Source organism: Pholis gunnellus (genome assembly GCF_910591455.1).
Source record: "Pholis gunnellus genome assembly, chromosome: 15".
Lineage (NCBI taxonomy): Eukaryota > Metazoa > Chordata > Actinopteri > Perciformes > Pholidae > Pholis > Pholis gunnellus.
This window is the reverse complement of record NC_136542.1, coordinates 246388-267908: the sequence shown is the minus strand read 5'-3', so window position 1 is coordinate 267908 and position 21521 is coordinate 246388. Positions and strand designations below refer to the sequence as shown.

General features: G+C 47.1%; 3 protein-coding genes across 3 annotated transcripts in view; 2 read left to right on the top strand and 1 right to left on the bottom strand.

The window, feature by feature from the left end:
- Positions 1-974: 974 nt before the first annotated feature.
- Positions 975-2645, bottom strand: timm9 (translocase of inner mitochondrial membrane 9 homolog). The gene is made up of 4 exons (XM_079175320.1): positions 2528-2645; positions 2245-2298; positions 2026-2121; positions 975-1723 (listed from the first exon to the last, which is right to left on the bottom strand). Exons 2-4 carry the CDS (start codon positions 2281-2283, stop codon positions 1589-1591), a joined length of 270 nt encoding a protein of 89 aa, XP_079031446.1. The 5' UTR covers positions 2284-2298; positions 2528-2645; the 3' UTR covers positions 975-1588.
- A 395-nt stretch (positions 2646-3040) lies between these two features.
- Positions 3041-21521, top strand: part of kiaa0586 (KIAA0586 ortholog) — a 22040-nt gene continuing 3559 nt past the window's right edge. The window contains exons 1-15 of the mRNA XM_079175344.1: positions 3041-3480; positions 4296-4365; positions 4514-4628; positions 5844-5940; positions 7278-7380; positions 14858-15023; positions 15260-15750; positions 16582-16654; positions 16953-17078; positions 17168-17330; positions 17406-17546; positions 17623-17750; positions 18473-18589; positions 18714-18901; positions 18999-19117. Coding sequence (XP_079031470.1) covers positions 3273-3480; positions 4296-4365; positions 4514-4628; positions 5844-5940; positions 7278-7380; positions 14858-15023; positions 15260-15750; positions 16582-16654; positions 16953-17078; positions 17168-17330; positions 17406-17546; positions 17623-17750; positions 18473-18589; positions 18714-18901; positions 18999-19117 — 2305 coding nt within the window. The 5' untranslated portion in view covers positions 3041-3272. The remainder of the gene's footprint in view (positions 3481-4295; positions 4366-4513; positions 4629-5843; positions 5941-7277; positions 7381-14857; positions 15024-15259; positions 15751-16581; positions 16655-16952; positions 17079-17167; positions 17331-17405; positions 17547-17622; positions 17751-18472; positions 18590-18713; positions 18902-18998; positions 19118-21521) is intronic.
- irf2bpl (interferon regulatory factor 2 binding protein-like) lies at positions 9519-12448 on the top strand. Its single transcript, XM_079175343.1, has one exon. It carries the CDS (start codon positions 9615-9617, stop codon positions 11406-11408), a length of 1794 nt encoding a protein of 597 aa, XP_079031469.1. The 5' UTR covers positions 9519-9614; the 3' UTR covers positions 11409-12448.

Here is a 21521-nt window from a genome sequence, read left to right as displayed (position 1 = left end):
AATTTACAATAGTGTTTTTCTTTTACTATGCATGTTACTTAGTGGGACTTCTGGCATTCCTTGCCTTGAACAATCCTCTTCAAATCTGGCTTGTATTCCGTTGTTGCCACTCGAAGCAATTCTTTCACATGTCAGTCAGAACAGATCGATGCTTTGATTTCACGTGTTTCAGGGTAGAAAACACAGACTCGCAGACGTATGTTGACCCAAACATTGACAGTATCTTAAGCGCAGCCCGTTTGACATTGGGGTATTTTTTCATTGGCACACTTTTCCAGAACTCAATGGTCCCGTCCCTTAAAGCAGGTTTGAGTTGGTCCTCCTCACAAAGATCGATCATCTCCAACTCAGCCGCATCCTCATCTGTGACTAGCGGGGCTTTCAAACAGTCCGTCTCGGCGTTAAATGGGTCGACGAGGAACGTAATCTGTGGCCGCACATGCGCGTTTGACGAAAATACCGTATTTAACTCAAGCGAAGCGAACACGAACATTAAAAAAACACAAATACAAACTTCGATATGAACGTAAGAGCCGCATGAAACCGGGCAAAGAGCCGCATGCGGCTCGGGAGCCGCGGGTTGGCCACCCCTGCTCTAGACCCTAGAAGACCAGGGACCCTCTAGAGCAGGGGTCACTTATAGGCGGGCCTTGGACCGGTTCAGGACCCAGACCCCGCTGTAGCTAGACCTAAAACCGATGGATAACAGAAGTTTATTCTTTAATCCAGTCCTACATTAACAATGAATATTGAGATGTTATTTAATACAACTTTCTTTATTTGATTTGACAGTTAACAACAGACAGACGTTCATACAGGTGTGTGTGTGTGTGTGTGTGTGTGTGTGTGTGTGTGTGTGTGTGTGTGTGTGTGTGTGTGTGTGTGTGTGTGTGTGTGTGTGTGTGTGTGTGTGTGTGTGTGTGTGTGTGTGTGTGTGTGTGTGTGTGTGTGTGTGTGTGTGTGTGTTTTTTAAGGGGCCTCATGAGGACTGAACTCAATCCTCTTTGTTGTTGCTGCTCTGAGCAGGTTCACATGGGGGAACGTGAGATCCGTTCAAAAAGCCTGAAATGATTTATTAAATAAAATATAAGTCCGTTCATAAACTGAGTTTTATATTCAGGCTTTTAAACGTCATTATCCTGAACAATCGATCTTCAGTGTTGACAGTTTAATAAATCAGACACTGAGGATCTTTTTTTCAACCTAAAATGCTTTGCGCTGGTTCTGGGGTACTGGGTTCTGGGTTCTGGGTTCGGGGTACTTGGTTCTGGGGTACTGGGTTCGGGGTACTTGGTTCTGGGTTCTGGGTTCGGGGTACTTGGCTGAGGACCAGGTTTCATTATGATGTGAAGTGCTTGAGTTCAAAACTCCTGAAACTTTTTTTTTATAAACAAATCAGATTTTATTTCTAGAAAAAAGAAAAATGTGACATTTAATAAAAATATGATTCAACATTAAATATTAAAGTCTGTTTGTGTTCCACATCTCCCATGATGCATTGGGATCCTTGTAGGAGGCACAGCTTCACTCCAGCTTTAAAGAGGTGTAACGTCATCCCTCCAACACAGGGACCCTGGTCCAGACCGGGTCAGTGAGGTGGTCCCATGAGTCCGGCTTTAGCAGCCAGAGCCTCGTTCTGCTGGATGTGGTACTCCTGGAACCTCATGGAGATCCGCTGAGTCATCTTCAGGTACTTCTGGAGACACGACTCAGAGCAGCTGGTCTGTAAATACGTCAATAAAGTTTATTCAAAACATCGACAAACAGCCAATCACAGAGCTCCGCTGAAAATAACAAGCGTCTTTCTGATTCTGGAGTCAGCCGCTGAGGCTCATGGGTAATGTAGTCTTCAGATAAATCTGACAAATGGATAAAGTGACATTCGATTGGTCTAGACGGCTAAGAGAAGTTGTGACATCATCGCTCCTCCTGTTTTTCTAGCTTTCTGAAGAAGTAAAAGTTTACTGACTGAATCCTCAGATGTCCCAGCGTCCCTGAACATTACAACAGGAAGTAGCTCCTCACCTCCTCCGGCTTCACCTCCCTGCTGGTGAAGTCTTTCACACAGTCCATGAAGCAGTTCTCCGTCACCTTGTTGTAGGTCCCCAGGAACTCCTTAAACTAGAACACACACACACACACACACACACACACACACACACACACACACACACACACAGGCTCGTCACCGTTGATCTGAACCATCAGATCAATAACTCGTGAACTAATGATTCCTGCTCGTACCTGTTTCACCTGGTCGGACTCGGTCACCTGTACCGCCATAATCCGGATCTCAGTCTGAAGAACAGATCAGCTGTTACACTCCATTCAATAAAGTCACATTTTAAACATCTTACACCGAAACACGAGAGAACCAGAGTCTGGTGTAGCCGTGACGTCATCGTTAGCTAGCGGCTAATGCGAGCTAGCATTAGCTTCTTCTGGTTTAGATTTAAATGTTTTCTTCCGGCTTCGAACCGACAACCTACGAACACACCTGAGACATAGTCACGTGTTTAAGTCTCACCTGTGGATTGTTGTTGAATGTGTTAAACGTGGAGCTCTTCAGCGGCTGAAGGACGTGTGGTGACCGTCTTCTTCTTCTGTGGTTTTACTGGAAGACTACAAACTTTCGTCACTGGAGCTTAGGGCCACCTCCTGGACCGGAGTGTGTACTAATATATATAAATCTACTTCTCACTATACTTTTACTACTTTCCTGTTTACTTTCAGTTTATTCTTACTCATTTATTTTACTTTATTTCATATTTTATTCATATTTGTTCTAAATATTTAATGTCTCAGATTCTCATTTAGTTTTTACTCTTTGATATTTAAAAAGCATTTAAAACGCTCTTCATGTTTTCGACGGCTTTGAGCACACCATGAAATAAACTAATTTCATTGGTTGGATGAAGTGATCGATTTTTAATGACGTTGTTTTCGGTTTTCTGAATCTAAAGTCGGAGTGAGACATCCATCCTGAGTGTCTCTTTAAAATCTCTCTGAACCGGAAGCCGGAAGTGTTTTGTTGTTTAGTTGTCAGCAACAGTTGCTGTTTGTCGCTTTTCCACTTTGAGGTTTTGTCCGTTTTCTGTTTTTTTAACGTGACATTTGAAAGTTACTTCACTTTCCCGCCAGAACGTTGGTCTCTTTGAAGCAGAACGCTGTTTTTTACCGTCCACATCTCTTCGGACCCGGATGTTGTTGGAGCGGGAATTTTGAAAAGTGGAGCAGCGCGTGAACCAGTGAAGAACCAGTGAAGAACCCTGATGTTGACCCGGTCCGGATCCGACACACCGGGTCACACCAGTCCGGATCACACCGGGCACGTGTTGATCCGGTCCACTCGAGTTCTTCCCTCGAATCAGAGACACGAAGCTGGAACCGGACCAGGACCAGTCAAGATAACTATTCAGAAACTGCGACAGAAGCCGGGTCAGGCTCCTCCTCCTCGGGCAGCAGGATCCTCTCAGTCCGGTAAGAGCTCCGGTGGTCCCGGTGTTACGTCACTACTGGTTTAAGACCTCCTGGTGACTCTGGTAGTGATAGTTACTCTGGTGATGATAGTTACTCTGGTGTGACTCACAGAGGGGGCGTGTCTACAGTACCTGTCTGTGTGACTCACAGAGGGGGCGTGTCTACAGCACCTGTCTGTGTGACTCACAGAGGGGGCGTGTCTACAGCACCTGTCTGTGTGACTCACAGAGGGGGCGTGTCTACAGCACCTGTCTGTGTGACTCACAGAGGGGGCGTGTCTACAGCACCTGTCTGTGTGACTCACAGAGGGGGCGTGTCTACAGCACCTGTCTGTGTGACTCACAGAGGGGGCGTGTCTACAGCACCTGTCTGTGTGACTCACAGAGGGGGCGTGTCTACAGCATCTGTCTGTGTGACTCACAGAGGGGGCGTGTCTCCACTCCTCCGTGATGGAGTGAGCGGTCAGTCTTTTGCTCTTCATAGAGGATCTTCTTACTGAAGTGGTGCGTGAGGGGATTTCGTAGCGTGGCTCAAACACTTTAACCAGATTTTGAAATGCTTTGTGTCCCGTCACAGACGGGGTCTCTTCACGTGTGGACGTGTCCGATGTTTTGCCGTTGTGTGTCTTTCTCTTTAAACATGAGAAGGTTTGTCCAGTGAAGAGACGTTCAGAGTTCCTCTCTGCTGAATGTGGTCAGAGAGGAGAGCCGGAAACACCATAGATCTAAGTCACCATAGAGACGATGACATCATCATCACTATGATGACATCATCTCTGTGCTGAATTCGTCATTGTGACATCATCATCTCCTCAGGTCGTGATGTTGTGACCTCACGGTTTGGTGCTGGATCTCGAGGACTCGGACTCGCGGCTCTGAAACATCGGTGAGTCTGGTTCAGTGATTCTTTACTCATTTACATATTGATTGTTGTCATGACAACCTGTTGACGGTAGTTTTGTCAATAACGTTCCAGCTGTCCATTAAGTTCTGAGTATTTTACTTTGAAATCCATCTTGACTTCCTGTCCTCAGGTGTAACAGCGCCCCCCACAGGAGCGAGGTCACAGGGCAGCTGTTGACCTCCCAGGATGCACTGCGGGGGGCGGGGGCGTTCTCTGGTTGCCTTGGAGACACCGCTGTCATGGAGGTAGATCTGATCTCAGAACAGTTTACTGCAGCGCCTCGTTCCTCGTACGTGGTTCACTAAGTGGATCAGATGTCCTGTTGGCAGCTTAAAGGAACCCGATGGTTGAAGTCAGGCTATCTCGGTTCCTCAAAGGCTGATCCGCTCAAACAGTCTCGTTCACTAGAACCAGACTAGAATCAGACTAGAACCAGACTTCAGTCATCAGGGTCGTTGATCGTCCTGCTTCAGAAGGAGGAAGCGTCGATCACAGAAACCATGATGTTCTAACAGGACGATGCAGATGAAGTGACAGAAAGAGCCTCTTTCTGCTCCGCTGACGAGCAGGAGATGATCATGAACTCATGTGAGGAGCTCCAGACCATCATCATGACATCATCATGACATCATCTAACACCTCCACCGCTGAGAGGGCGAGACAAGAAGCACGGCGACACGTCACAGACACGTTGATGCGTCAGTGTTGGAACATGTATCGGCTCATTTTAAGCCTCATCAGCCCGACCAATCACAGGCCTCGTCTTTAAACGTGCTGCTGGCAGCAGCTTCATGGATCATGTAGTTCAACCAGCCATCAAGAGGACACGGGAGCAAGTCCACACACACACACACACACACGACTCAGCATGGTGACCAGTGCAACATGTTGCCATGGTGACGTCATGAACACATCATGAGCTTCTTCAGCACCAGATAAACGTGATGAACAGCACGGCGTGCAGCGGCTTCCCCGATGTTCTCTCATCACCGACGCTGTTCAACATGAAGCATCGCTCCACAGCGAGGCTGCAGCGTGTGGTGTTCAATGTCTGCTCCACAAGTCTGTAAATAAAGGATTCCTCATCGGCAGAATGGATAGCGCTCGAACAGGAAGTCATGGTGATGACGGATGTTGGCGATGTGGAAGAACTCTCTCCCTATAAAACGCTGATCTGACTAATATCCTCCTTCATCAATGATCTCTGAGGAGCTGAGCTAATCCAGCTAACTGAAGCTAGCCTGCGCTGGAGCAGGTTCAAGTTTATGGATGTGTTGCTATGGTGATTTTTCCAAACTTGCTTCGAGGAACCGAAAAGCCTGACTTATGTAATCTCATCCTGAACATTATCCGGCTAACTCAGTTAGCCACGTACGAGGAACAGGGCCCAGGTGTTATAGTGATGGAGCTAAACCTGTGTGTGTGTGTGTGTGTGTGTCTGTCTCCTCTCCTCCAATCAGAGCCAGCCCCTGATGGCTGGCCACACCCCCGTGACCCCTGACCTCACAGCTTCAGGTCAGACTCCCTGTCTGCAGGTCACTCACCTGGACTCTACAGGTAAACATCATATAGATCAGAATCAGAACCGTTTATTGCCAAAGAAGGTGCATAACATGAAACAATCAACACGGAAACAATAGAATATAAAATAAAGTCACAACAAACCGATAACAGGACTGTAAACAAGTGAGATGTTTAGTGTGGAGTGTGTTTAAATAAAGAAACATAGAGGATGACAGAGTCAGAGGGTCCCGGTCTCTGCTCATGAGCCCCACTGAAGAAACTGTTGATGTGGTCTTGGTCCCGATGGAGGCCTTGGTCCCGATGGAGGTCTTGGTCCCGATGGAGGCCTTGGTCCCGATGGAGGCCTTGGTCCCGATGGAGGCCTTGGTCCCGATGGAGGTCTTGGTCCTGATGGACCGCAGCCTCCTGCCAGATGGAAGGGGCTCCAACAGTTGATGTCCAGGGTGAGAGGGGTCGGCTATAATCCTGCTCGCTTCAGGTCCTGGAGGGACGGCAGATTGCAGCCAACCATCGTCTCAGCAGAGCGGATGCTGCGCTGCAGCCTGAACTGGTCCTTGGCTGTGGCTGCAGCGTACCAGACCGTGATGGCGGAGCAGAGGATGGACTCAGTGATGGCTGTGTATAAAGCTCCTGCCTCCTGTTAACAAAAAGCAGACTCTGCAGATGTGTTTTTTATGTTTGTGGTGTTAGAATGTGAGCTCCAGAGCAATAACACACCTGGTACCGTCTGCTTTCTCTGAGAGATGAGTGGTGAGGTTTAACATGGAGTCTGATGGAGCAGCTGGTGGAGTTCATGTCGCTCTGCATGTGTAACTCTGTGGGATTCCACAGACACATGACTGCGACCAGCACAGCATTTCCAATCTTTTTGACCAAAACGTTGTATAAAGAGTAAAGAGTGGGACCTGGAGCAATTTGTTTGTGAAAATCACAGAATATTTTTCATGCTCCACTCTGACCGTGATGTCATCACTCTAGCACTTAACGAGCCGTGCAATACACACCCATTATAAAATCTGAACCCCAAAATGTTCCTGAAACTTAATCTGTGACTTCATGAAAACTGTGCTAGCTATCAAAGTGTCCATTCGTCTCAATAACGTCCAGCGTTTTGTCTACGTTTTGAACTTGGAATCATGTTTCTACGTTAAAGTACGGCGACTCAATCTGGGCCCAAAGTTCAGTGTTTGTTGCTGTGTTCAGGTGAACGAGCTCACAGCTGTTTGAGCTCGTTATTCAGTCATCAGCTGTTGTAACACACGGTGTGTGTACAGTGAGGTGTGTTTTGTGTGTATCTGATGAGAGCAGAGGCTCGTAGTGATGCTGGTGACCTCTGACCTCTGACTCCTCCCCCTTAATGTCTCCATCAGCTGGTCTCCTCCAGCACACCAGCAGAGCTGCATCCATCGCCGCGGAGACCGGACCAGTTGCTATGGCAACACCCCACCATGACCAATGGACAGAGACAAGCAGGTGAGGGGGGGCTGTGTCTCCATGGTTACCACACCTATAAATATATATATATTATATTATTGCATTAATTAATTAACGCCGACAATTATATTATCGTGCGTTAACGCAGTTTATGAAGCAACACAAGAACCGGCAGTGAGCAGTGAACAGCTGTTTGTGTGGCGTCTCTTCCTGTTTCCTTCCCCTACATTCCCCTGGGTCCTAAGTCCCTCCATGTACAGCTTCTTATCACCTCTATGTACCAACGTACATTTATAACAAACACCACACATGTTACGCTAATAAGCGTAGCATAGTGTCTGACCAACATACCAACAAATAAATGATTCATTTAAATGATTGTTTTAGAGTTTTAAAGTGTTTAGTTTGTAATATGTATAATAATCATATCATTTAGTTATCACTACTGAGAGTTTAACAAACATTAAACATGACGTAGATAGGTTTGCAGGTTTCAAGATGTATATTTAAATTCATCTATTGCATATATATATATTATTATTATTATTATTATTATTATTATATATCATTGAGTCATCTTGTACTCCTCCTCCTCCTCCTCCTCCTCCTCCTCCTCCTCCTCCTCCTCCTCATAGCACACACTCCCGGCTTGTTTCCACAGTAACAGAGGCACCATCGGTGTGACTGCATGTTTAGATGTGTATATATGTCCCAGAATGCATCAGTGCTCTGAGTCTTCTCAGTGAAACAAAGAGCCTGAGCTCTGAGAATCCTGCCTAGCAACACACTCACAGAACATCTTCATAGTAAATATAACAATAAAAAGATACAACTAGAAGAATAATAGAAACTAATAATATATATATATATAAAGTGAATTAATAGAAATATATAACTTTATTTATTATTATCCATTAATGTCATGGTTACAGCAGCTTATTAAAGAACACAAAGATTATATACAATATATATATTTATGTTGTATATTTAATGAGATGGAGAATTTAACACAAAAAGATGCAAAATGTGATCATAATATTAATAATAGTGCAGCAGCATAACACAGAATGTAATACACTATAATACTACACTATAATACTATAATACTACACTATAATACTACACTATAATACTATAATACTACACTATAATACTACACTATAATACTACACTATAATACTATAATATAATACTACAGTGTCATACTAAAGTATAATGCTATGGTATAATACTACGGTGTAATACTGCAGTATTATACTACAGTATATAATACTATAATATAAACGTATATATTTACTAGCAGCTGACAGCAGATGAGGTCACGAGGTCTCAGTCATGTGACTTTCTTTTGTTCTGAACAGATTTAATTTACCTGCAGCGTCACGTGACACGCTGTTCAGACAGAGGGGGGGGCACCATGTGGCGTCATGACATCACAGTCTCAGAGGGGGGGGGGGGGGACGTCACTTACTCTACCAGGTGGCATTCCGAGGAGGGGGAGGGGATCCTCCTCTGCAGCACACGGAGCTCCAGTAGGAGGAACAATAAGCTGAGAGGAGAGTCCGTCTGTCTGCACTCCTCTCAGGCTCTTCTCCGTCTGAACGCCGCTCGGAGAGGCAGGAGGAGAGACAGGCAGGAGGAGAGACAGGCAGGAGGAGAGACAGGCAGGAGGAGGAGAGACAGGCAGGAGGAGAGACAGGCAGGAGGAGGAGAGACAGGCAGGAGGAGAGACAGGCAGGAGGAGAGACAGGCAGGAGGAGAGACAGGCAGGAGGAGGAGAGACAGGCAGGAGGAGGAGAGACAGGCAGGAGGAGAGACAGGCAGGAGGAGAGACAGGCAGGAGGAGGAGAGACAGGCAGGAGGAGAGACAGGCAGGAGGAGGAGAGACAGGCAGGAGGAGGAGAGGCAGGAGGAGGAGAGACAGGCAGGAGGAGAGACAGGCAGGAGGAGAGACAGGCAGGAGGAGGAGAGACAGGCAGGAGGAGAGACAGGCAGGAGGAGAGACAGGCAGGCAGGAGGAGAGACAGGCAGGAGGAGAGACAGGCAGGAGGAGGAGAGACAGGCAGGAGGAGGAGAGACAGGCAGGAGGAGAGACAGGCAGGAGGAGGAGAGACAGGCAGGAGGAGAGACAGGCAGGAGGAGGAGAGACAGGAAGGAGGAGAGACAGGCAGGAGGAGAGACAGGCAGGAGGAGAGACAGGCAGGAGGAGAGACAGGCAGGAGGAGAGACAGGCAGGAGGAGAGACAGGCAGGAGGAGAGAGGACAGAGGGAACATGTCCTCGTCCCGCAGACAGTCATGTTACCTGTGCGACCTGCCCCGCATGCCCTGGGCCATGATCTGGGACTTCACGGAGCCCGTGTGTCGGGGCTGCGTCAACTACGAGGGAGCGGACCGGGTCGAGTTCGTCATCGAGACGGCCCGTCACCTGAAGCGGGCTCACGGCTTCCAGGAGGTCCGGTCCACCACCGGAGGACCTCCTCCTCCTCCACAGCAGAAGAGCCAGGCGGCCTTGCTGAGCGGGAAGGAGCCGCAGCTGAACCACCAGCACCAGGCGGAAGGACCGGCGAGGTCTCAGCAGCCCGGTTTGGACCGGTACTCGCTCTCAGATAGCCGGGCTCGGTTCGACTACAGCGGCCACAGCAGCAGGATGTCCAACGGACTCGGAGGACCCAACGGGTTCAAACCAGACGACGGGCCGCCCGAGCTGAACCGGCAGAGCCCGAACTCCCGGGGCCGGAACCACGGGGGCCCGGTGAACGTACCGCCGAACCTGCAGCCTCAGAACCCGCTGAACGGACCCGTAAACAGAGCCGCACCGCAGAGCTCCGGGGTCTGTCTCTCTGAACCCGGCGCGAAGCGGCCTGCTTCGGGGTCCAGCAGCTCGGACCAGGACCGGGAGCTGAAGGAGAAGCAGCGGAACGTGGAGGCTCTGTCCGAGCTGAGCGACAGCCTCAGGAACCGGCAGGAGGACTGGACCGGCAAGCCGAAGCCAGTGCGCGACACGCTGCTCTCTTTATCCGGTTGCACCCCGTTCAATGTGCGCTTCAAGAAGGACCACGCGCTGGTCGGCCGCGTGTTCGCCTTCGACGCGGTGTCCAAGCCGGGTCTGGAGCACGAGCTGAGGATCTTCATCGAGTACCCGAGCGGCTCCGGGACTGTGTTCTCTAGTGCCTCGGGGGTCGCCAAGCAGATGTACCAGGACTGCATGAAGGACTACGGCAGAGGTCTGTCCTCCGGGTTCAAGTACCTGGAGTATGAGAAGAAGCACGGCTCCGGGGACTGGCGACTGCTGGGAGACCTGTTACCGGAGGCCCTGCGGTTCTTTAAGGAGGCGGGGGGGGGGGACATGCTGCCGGAGCCGCACACCGACGGGAGCGTCCCGGTGCTGCCCGGCCGGGCTCTGGCGTCCGGCAGCAGCGGGAGCGGCGTGAGGAAGAGGAGGGCCTCTCTGGAGCCGGAAGAGGAGCAGCAGCAGAGGCAGCAGTGGATCAACAGCCAGACCGAAGCCCTTAAACTCTCCATGTCTGCAGGCTCGTTCTCTGGTCCTCCCGGTCCTCCCGGGCTCTCCTCCCCACCGGAGTCCATCGCTCCTCTGCAGAACGGACAGTCCCTGATGGACGCACTCGGGAATGCGCACTCCCCCAACAAGGACCGTGACTCAGTCCACTCCAGCACGTCGTCCTCCAGACACAACAACAGCAGCCCGGTGTCTCCGGCCTCCGTGTCCGGACAGAGGCGCCTCTCTCTCGGGATGTCCGGTGTGGACCAGGTGCACACCCAGAACGTGCCCGACTCCCCGATAGCCAACAGCGGGCCTCTGTGCTGCACCATCTGCCACGAGCGGCTCGAGGACACGCACTTCGTTCAGTGTCCGTCGGTCCAGAACCACAAGTTCTGCTTTCCGTGCTCCAGAGAGAGCATCAAGAACCAGGGATCCTCCGGGGAGGTGTTCTGTCCCAGCGGGGACAAGTGTCCTCTGGTGGGCTCCAACGTGCCCTGGGCCTTCATGCAGGGGGAGATAGCCACCATCCTGGACGTGAAGGTAAAGAAGGAGCGGGACACCTGAGGGGGGAGGAGATCTGTCTGTGTGATGGACAGAAACATTCTACACTTTAAATCATAAAATCAAACATGGAATATTTCAATACCTGTTTATGAATATATTAACATATTTATCTTCTTTATTATAAAGATAGCTATAAATAAAACAATCTGAGGCTACAACATTCTTCATTTCAAATGATCTGCATTGATTAAAAACGTTAAACTACAAACAAACTATTTGACTACTTTGTTTGTGTTTCATTATATTTTCTGTTTTAAAAGGAGCGCCGTTATTTCAAACAGTTTTTTACTAATCAGTAAACAGACGAGGTCATGAATATTTAATATTCTACTTTTATACTATCATATTATACTTTGTTGTTTTTAAATAATTATTGGCTCAAATCAGGATTATCTTTGTTTTTCAGACTAAATGATTCAGTGGCTCCAGAACAAAACAATCAGCAGATAAATAGTTAATCAACTGTTTATTCTTCAGTTAATAATTTACATAATTACTTAATTATAATTTTTGAGAAATGACCTGACAATTATCATCAATTAGTTAAAAATAAAGTAGAACAAAAAGCTAACGTGTTGTCGTTGATCATGAATATTTAAATATGTAAAATGATGTCATCAGCACACAGATGTTCTCTCCACTGACAGAGGGACTCGTTAAAGGACTCGTTAAAGGACTCGTTAAAGGACTCGTTACGGAGGAGAAACATATTTAAATATTCTACATGTGGATGTGTTGTGAGGTGTGTTTAAAACAGACAGACAGGTTCAGAGAGTGAGACAGCTCTCACACTTCATCATCACACCGGTTTGTAAAACTATTTTTATTTTTTATAACGTTTTTAACTATTTATTTAATTTTTTTTCTATGTAATTTAATTTGGTGATTTAAAAAAATTATAATTTAAATCTTTTTATTTTTTACTGCAATAACTTTGCTAGCCTTCCTGAATTTTTTATTTTTACATGTAAAATTATATTTGGTGTTTTTATTCATGATTTCCAGATGAAACATTTGATCTTGTAACGTGCCTTTAAGATCCGTCCGTTGTAATAAATTCATTGATATGAACCTTTTCACTGACATGTGACTTCTCTTTCTTTATGACTCATGAGGTAAACATGTTGAATTCTGGGTAAATGTGTTTAAAAAAATCTGTTACCAAGATACAAGTTACGGATTATAGATTTCAGATTAATTCTTCTGTTTTTATTTTCTGTTGATACAAACTAACGTCTTCCTTCATGTTTATCTGTTTGTCCTGATAACGTTAACAATATAATGTTTATTACTAGTTAAAGTCTGAAGCGTTAATGTTAAAGTCTGAAGAGTTCACGTTAGTCTGAAGAGTTCACGTTAGTCTGAAGAGTTCACGTTAGTCTGAAGAGTTCACGTTAAAGTCTGAAGAGTTCACGTTAGTCTGAAGAGTTCACGTTAAAGTCTGAAGAGTTCACGTTAGTCTGAAGAGTTCACGTTAGTCTGAAGAGTTCACGTTAGTCTGAAGAGTTCACGTTAGTCCGAAGAGTTCACGTTACAGTCTGAAGAGTTCACGTAAAAGTCTGAAGAGTTCACGTTACAGTCTGAAGAGTTCACGTTACAGTCTGAAGAGTTCACGTTAGTCTGAAGAGTTCACGTTACAGTCTGAAGAGTTCACGTTAGTCTGAAGAGTTCACGTTAGTCTGAAGAGTTCACGTTACAGTCTGAAGAGTTCACGTTAGTCTGAAGAGTTCACGTTAGTCTGAAGAGTTCACGTTACAGTCTGAAGAGTTCACGTTAGTCTGAAGAGTTCACGTTAAAGTCTGAAGAGTTCACGTTAAAGTCTGAAGAGTTCACGTTACAGTCTGAAGAGTTCACGTTACAGTCTGAAGAGTTCACGTTAGTCTGAAGAGTTCACGTTAAAGTCTGAAGAGTTCACGTTAAAGTCTGAAGAGTTCACGTTACAGTCTGAAGAGTTCACGTTAAAGTCTGAAAAGTTCACGTTACAGTCTGAAGAGTTCACGTTACAGTCTGAAGAGTTCACGTTAGTCTGAAGAGTTCACGTTAAAGTCTGAAGAGTTCACGTTAGTCTGAAGAGTTCACGTTAAAGTCTGAAGAGTTCGCGTTAAAGTCTGAAGAGTTCACGTTACAGTCTGAAGAGTTCACGTTACAGTCTGAAGAGTTCACGTTACAGTCTGAAGAGTTCACGTTAGTCTGAAGAGTTCACGTTACAGTCTGAAGAGTTCACGTTAGTCTGAAGAGTTCACGTTACAGTCTGAAGAGTTCACGTTAAAGTCTGAAGAGTTCACGTTACAGTCTGAAGAGTTCACGTTACAGTCTGAAGAGTTCACGTTAGTCTGAAGAGTTCACGTTACAGTCTGAAGAGTTCACGTTAGTCTGAAGAGTTCACGTTAGTCTGAAGAGTTCACGTTAAAGTCTGAAGAGTTCACGTTAGTCTGAAGAGTTCACGTTAAAGTCTGAAGAGTTCACGTTAGTCTGAAGCGTTCACGTTAAAGTCTGAAGAGTTCACGTTAGTCTGAAGAGTTAACAGAGTTTTAGTAGTATCAGTATTAGTAGTAGTATCAGTAGTACTATTAATAGTACTATCTGTGTGCTCACAGTAGTTTGTTTTTGCTGCATTGCAGATATTTCTCTGACCAACACACACCTGAAGTCAGTGTGTTACAGTGTGTTTGTATTAGTGTGTGTTAGTGTGTATTACTGTGTGTGTTACAGTGTGTATGTGTGTCTTACAGTGTGTGTGTGTTACAGTGTGTGTGTGTTACAGTGTGTGTGTGTGTTACAGTATGTTAGTGTGTGTGTGTGTGTTACAGTGTGTGTGTGTGTGTTACAGTATGTTAGTGTGTGTGTGTGTGTTACAGTGTGTGTGTGTTACAGTGTGTGTGTGTGTGTGTTACAGTATGTTAGTGTGTGTGTGTGTGTGTGTGTTACAGTGTGTGTGTGTCTGTGTTACAGTATGTTAGAGTGTGTGTGTGTGTGTGTGTTACAGTGTGTGTGTGTGTGTGTCTTCATTCACTACAACATGAATCAGTTATCAGATCTGTTGACCCTGAACCATCTCTTCTTCTAGTATCTCATATATACAGTAAACTACTGTATATATGAGATACTAGAAGGAACTACTTATACATTCATCCTGCAGTCTGTTTCCCTCATCTTCCTCCTCTTCCCCCTCCTCTTCCTCATCATCTCTGCTCTCCGTCGCCATGGGAAACCACTGACCACTTAGCAACAACAGCAGCAGAGACGAAGAACATCTGTAGCAGTTGAGAGATTATGGTGGCGGCCATTTTTTCTCACCACATACATACACACACACACCCAGCAGACTGTAGAGAGACTGTGTGTGTGTGTGTGTGTTGATTATCTTCCTTCAGTCTGGATGTCTTACCTGTGTGATGTCAGATATATATGTATATACTCTTCTTTGTTGGTATTCTCTCTTTATCCAGAGACCAGCATCTCAGAGGTGCCTCCATCGTCTCCACGGTTACCCAGCAACCTGCAGGAAGTCACCTGCTGTCTTGGACCAATCACAGTGAGGGGGCGGCGAGGAGAGCCAATGAGACGCTGAGAGAGATGGGACGTCTGAAGACTGAGATGAAGATGCTGCTGGCGGTGAGTAGACAGAGAAGTAGAACACAGTAGACGCCAGTAGAACACACTAGAGTCTAATAGAGTGTAGTAGAACACAGAACAGTCCAGTAGAACCCAGTAGAGCACAATACAACACAGTAGAGTCCATCAGAGGCCATTAGAACACAGTAGATGCCAGTAGACGCCACTAGAACACGGTAGAGTCCAGTAGAGGAGCTTCCTGTCCAAAGTCTGAACCATATTCTGTTGTACAACAGCCAGAAGACTCTCTGAAGACCACCACATCTGGACCAGACCACTACCAGTCCCAACAAAACCTCTTTCAGTCCCAACAATCCCAGTCCCAACAATCCCAGTCCCAACAATCCAAGTCCCAACAATCCCAGTCCCAACAATCCCAGTCCCAACAATCCAAGTCCCAACAATCCCAGTCCCAACAATCCAAGTCCCAACAATCCAAGTCCCAACAATCCAAGTCCCAACAAACTGATTCCCAACAGTCCCATCAAAGTCCTTTCCAATCAATCCAGTCCCAACATTGTCAGACCCGGTCCCAGCTCTCCCAGCAGTTCCAGTCTGTGCTGATCCAGAGGAAACCAGTGGTTCCATCCACGTTGGAGGAGGCGGGTCTGGTTCTCCGTCAGGTGCGGAGACAGAAGAAGGTTCTGGAGGAGAACCTGGAGGCTCTGCTGAGAGCAAGAACCGGAGAGGTTCTGCACTGCCAGCTGGACGCACTGGCTGCTAACAGGTAGCTAATGCTAGCACTGTCTGCTAACTGATGGCTAATGCTAAGTTTATCTCCTCTGTGGCAGCTTATATGAACAGTCTAACACTATTTTTATTTTTAAGAGGTAGCTAACCAGTTTCTAACTAGCTTCATACCTGCTAACCCAAAACCAGGGTCAACCTTTTTCTGCTAACAGACACATTTTCTATCTTCTAACAGCTAGCTAGTAACGGATGTCTGCTAATGGATGGCTAATGTAAATTAAACGTTATCTATGTGTCTGTTAACAGGTAGGGCTAGCTAATGCTAACTATGTGTGTACGAACAGGTAACTAAAGGATAATGTTATCGTTATGTCTTTTAAGGAAGCCGATGTTCTTAAACATGCTAACAGCAGCTAACTGGCTTCATGACTGCTAGTGGTGTAACGTACTGACCCCCCTCACAGTTTAACGTTAACCATCACAGTCTCAATAAAGTTTTACTGACGACCAATATTCAGTAAAATATGTGTTTCTAGTCTCTGATCATGTTACATTGTAAACAACCAATCAGAGGAGAGCTAGTAACGTTAGCAGCACCGCTAACGGCTAACCAACAGAGGTTCACTTCAGTTACATCATGATGCCTTCAGGCTCTGCTCAGTGAACATGAGTCCTGGCTGAAGGTACATCATAACGTTATCATGATGTGTTCACATGTAATCTGTAAAATGTAGCTTTTGGTGTAGCCAGCAAACCAAACTAAATGTTACTATGACAAACTGAGACTTTGTTGATGTGAATAATGTACCAAAATTAACACCACAGAAGAAGACTGAAGCGGTAGGTGTGTGTCCTCTGTCCTCTGCAGAGACTGGAAGGAGGAGGTCCGGATTAAGAAAACGGTGGACGCCTGGATCAGCACGTCAACCAGAGACATCCAGGTGAGTTTAGTAGTGGACCACCATCCTCCACCAATGAGAACGCTGCACAGGTCGTCTGTCAAACAGCTCATTAATATTCATGCTCAGGTGAATGACGTCATTGTGACGAGGTCAGCTGACGTAGTATATGTATATACAGTATGTAGCACTCTAAAAACACGTTTCCTCATTTCCTCTCTCCTCGCATGGTTTCCTTGAGTCCCTCCATGCATCCTAGGTGGGAGGGACTAGGACACAACGAGAATCATTCTTCTTCTTCTTGATCTTCTTCATCCGTCTCCTCCTCTTCCTCCTCCAGGTGGAGATGTCCTCAGAGGAGGCTGCGATGACATTACAGCAGAGGGCTGCTGGGAGCTCCGCCCACACCGGTCAGGGGAGGCCAGTGAGCACGCTCAGAGGAACAGGAAGTGGAAGCAGAGGACCGGTCAGTCTGTCTCTCTGATCCATGCATCTGATTGGTTGGTTCGCTGACAGAAAGGTGAGGACTCACTGCTGTGATGTCACTGTTTCCAGCTGCAGGGGGCGGAGCCTGAGTCGTACCTGAGCCATCTGTATGGCAGAGCTCCGTATGAAGGTGTGAGACGGACCCTGAAGAAGAGTCCGTACCTGCGCTTCAGCTCACCTGTCTCCCCGCTCGGCAGGAAGCCCCGCCCCCGGCTGGTGGAGAGCGTCACAGGTGGGACCGTCGTTGTCAATAAAGTTTTATTGAATGCCAACGACGTCTCTACAGAGCTCGCCTTGTCTCCATCAGGTGTGAAGGTGAAGTCCTGTAAGACTCAGACGTCACCTGGACGACCTCAGCGTCATGACATCACCCACCTGACACCACCTGACACCTCCCACCTGACCTCTGGTGACCTCACAGTGACCGTTCCCATGGCGATCCCACTGGGTCAGTAAACAAACATCTGGATTTTATTTTTGTGTGAATGTGACACACAAACGTTAAAGTTAACTATTGTTTACAGGACGTCCCAGGATGGACTCCTCCTCCTGCAGGTGTCTCTCCAAGTGGCAACAGGAAGTGACATCATCGCCCGCTGCTCCTCTCACTTGTAGCATGGTTGCCGTGGAAGACAAAGCATCTGAGTCACAGGTGATGTCTGTCAGCTGATCATGGTGTACACGTCCCATGATGCATCACTGTATCTGACACAGACAGAGGGACAGACACACACACACACACACACACACACACACACAGACACACACACAGACACACAGACAGACACACACACAGACACACAGACACACACACACAGACACACAGACACACACAGACACACACACACACAGACACACAGACACACACAGACAGACACACAGACACACACAGACAGACACACACACACACACAGACACACACACAGACACACACACACACACACAGACAGACACACACACACACACACAGACACACACACACACACAGACAGACACACAGACACACACAGACAGACACACACAGACACACAGACACACACACAGACACACACACAGACACACACACACACAGACACACAGACACATACACACAGACACGCACACAGACAGACACACACAGACACACAGACAGACACACACACAGACAGAGGGACGGTCAGACAGACACACACACACACACACACAGACACACACAGACACAGACAGACACACACACACACACACACACAGACAGACACACACACACACACACACAGAGGGACGGTCAGACAGACACACACACACACACACACACACACACAGACAGAGGGACGGTCAGACTCGTGATACTTTCAGCTGCAGAAACCTTTTTGTGTTTTTAATGTTGTGTTCCAGAAGGAGGAGCAGCTGGATGCTCCTCCTCTTCCTCCTGTTGACATCATTAAGAGTGAAGAAGAGGAGCACGAAGAGGACGTCTTTCCTGGAACTGAAGTCCTATCTGACGTCGTCCAGGTAACCTTCATCTTCCTCTCCTCTTCCTCCTCTCCTCTAATGAAACAAAAGAAACATCACGAACTATAAATATTCATATTGTTACACAGTGAAGATCATAGATCCATAAACCTGCTGTCTTCAGCAGGAGGAGCTGAGCTTTAAAGCTGAGGAGGAGGTGCAGCTGGATGGAGGTCCATCTCCTCCTCCGGTCCTGTATCAGGGTCCAGTCTTCCCTCCACAGACCAGATCTGCCCTCCCCCGCCAGGATCAGGGCTCCGTTCTGGACCTCAACCTGCAGAGAGACGTCCTCGAGAACCGGCTGGTGGAATGGTGAGTAACCGGTCTGAACCGGGTCTGAACCGGGTCTGAACCGGTCTGAACCGGTCTGAAGCGGTCTGAACCGGTCTGGTCTGGTCCTTGTGTCCAGGGTGGAGCAGCAGCTGATTTCCCGGATGATCTCTGAGATGTACCGCCCTCTTCCCTCTGACCCCGCCCAGAACGACTCCACTGACCAATCAGAAGAGCAGAGCGCCGCCTCAGACATCGGTGAGCCGACAGGCTGACGGACCAATCAGAGCAGAGCTCTCCTGTTGGTGCTCTCTCATTGGTCTGACAGTCTGGTGTTTGTCATTTAGTGATGTAACAATGAACCGTACTGTCACTTCATGTTCTGCACTAATTTAAGGTGGAAATGTTTTTATTCATGAAGAGTAAAACCGATAAAAACTAGAGCTGTGAAATGATTAAACATTGTAATCAAATTAATCACAGGTTTCTGTGGATTAATCATGATTAATCACATATTACCGATTTTTGTCATTATTGTGCGTATTTGCGGTGCTTTGATGCTCGAGTCCCCCGTTGCCACTCGCACAACTTCCCCTCGTCCTCAACAATATTAATCGGTCTACAGCTTTTTGTAATCCATTTGTTAACTGTGCTCGTCAACTTGTCACAGGCAGACTTAGTGAGGGAACTACGTTGTTCAGTGAGGGTGGTTTGGCGCATTCCACTTAAACTCCCCTCACCGACCAACGCATGCGTAGCGCTGAGATGGTACTTTAGGCTGGTAGTGCTACGGTGAAACGATGACGTCTTCCCGTTTACGTTTACGCCCCTTTTCCTAGAGGCGGGAATTGCCCCCTCTCTACGGCAACCCTGATGGGACATATCTTCAACACCAGAAAGGACAAACATGAGACAGTTACATGTGTTTGTTTGGATAGCAGCTAACGTCTGACTGCATTAGACATGTTTGGATTGAGACCTGTATGCTTTTGCTTCCATTATTGTTGTGTCACCTTCGTGATCTTAATGTTTTGGATATATCCTTCCACTGCATATTGCAGTCCCTTTGCCTTGATCCGGAGAATATCGCGGAGATATTACTCCAAACAGTATCACTGACACTGACAGATATAGCGCTGGTCCCCGTCCTCGCCGTGCTTTAGGGTTCACAGTCCTGGGAGTTTTGTCGACGTAGCAACAGTAACTAAGGGGGCGAACGGTCAATTGTGGGATATTGGAAGCTCATTCTGCGCATACGTTAAATATGTTAAAAAAAAACAACTAATTAATCCTGTAATTTAATCATAACGTGTTAACGCGTTATTTTTCACAGCTCTAATAAAAACATAATGTAACATAAAGCAGCATAATATCATATTCCTCTGATAGTTTAGTTTTCTCTCTATTTGTAAAAGACTTTTCCGTGTTTGTGATTGGTCAGATGCTGTAAGCCCCGCCCCTTTTATGTGAACCTCTCACAACCAGATGAATAAACTCTGGTTGGTTAATGAGTTGATGAGCAGCTTCACAGTTTAGAGCAGTGCTTCCCAAACCTTTTAGGCCACGCCCCCCTTCTACATCCCCCCCACACCTTAAAAAGAAAGAAGCAACGCCCGCATACAAATCTGACCAATGAGAGAAGAGTTTGCTCGCTCGTGGCGTTTCTTTACCAGGTTCAGTCCGCTGTTAAATGTTGCAGAGTGAACACAAACCCAACAACGAGACAACTGCAACATTGTATCATATTAATCAAAGCAAACGAACTACAGGTGTGAAAACGCCTGAAACACTGAAACAAAGTTCCATTTCAGTTACACAAGGCGTCACTTTACAGAGCAGTGAGGATGCGAGGACACAGGCTCAGAGGCAGATTGCATCACATTTCATTTACAATCAACCAAACAGAGCGACTCCATTGGCAGCTGGCCAGCACACGTCTTCAGTGACTGTGTGAGGAAGTTCTTCTCTTCTGTAACTGACCGGATATGAAGCCCGTAGAGCGTTTTCTGTAGACCAACACATGAGTGGGAGGGGCTTTAGACTGGCAGCTGTTACTCACTGCACACCAGCACTGTGGCTTTGAGCAATCATTGCCAATCCAAGTGAAGCCAGAGCATCATCTTCATCATGTTTCCTCTTTGTCTTCCAGTCTGATGCTCACTCTCGTTTCCTCTTTGTTCACCTTGACTCCGCGATGGGCCGATGTGCTCCCTTCCTCCTCTTCCTCCTCTTCCTCCTCTTCGGTCTCCTCCGTCTCTCTCGCCTCCTCTCCTCCCTTCCTCTCTCTGTCGCTCTCCTCTCTTATGACAGATAGCATATAGCACATACAGTACATACACAGACTGTCGCCAGTCCACACACACACACACACACACACACACAGTACCTACAGTACATGCAAAAGACTGCCACCAGCCAACAAATACATTTCACACTGACGGTGTTGTTGTTGGTATTGTTGTTGTGTGTTCCGACAGTGTTGTTGTGAGTTCTGACGGTGTTGTTGTTGTTGTGAGTTCTCACGGTGTTGTTAGTATTGTTGCTGTGGGTTCTCACGGTGTTGTTGTTACGTGTTCTGGCGGTGTTGTTAGTATTGTTGTTGTGATTGCTGACGGTGTTGTTGTTGTGAGTTCTGACGGTGTTGTTGTTGTTGCGTGTTCTG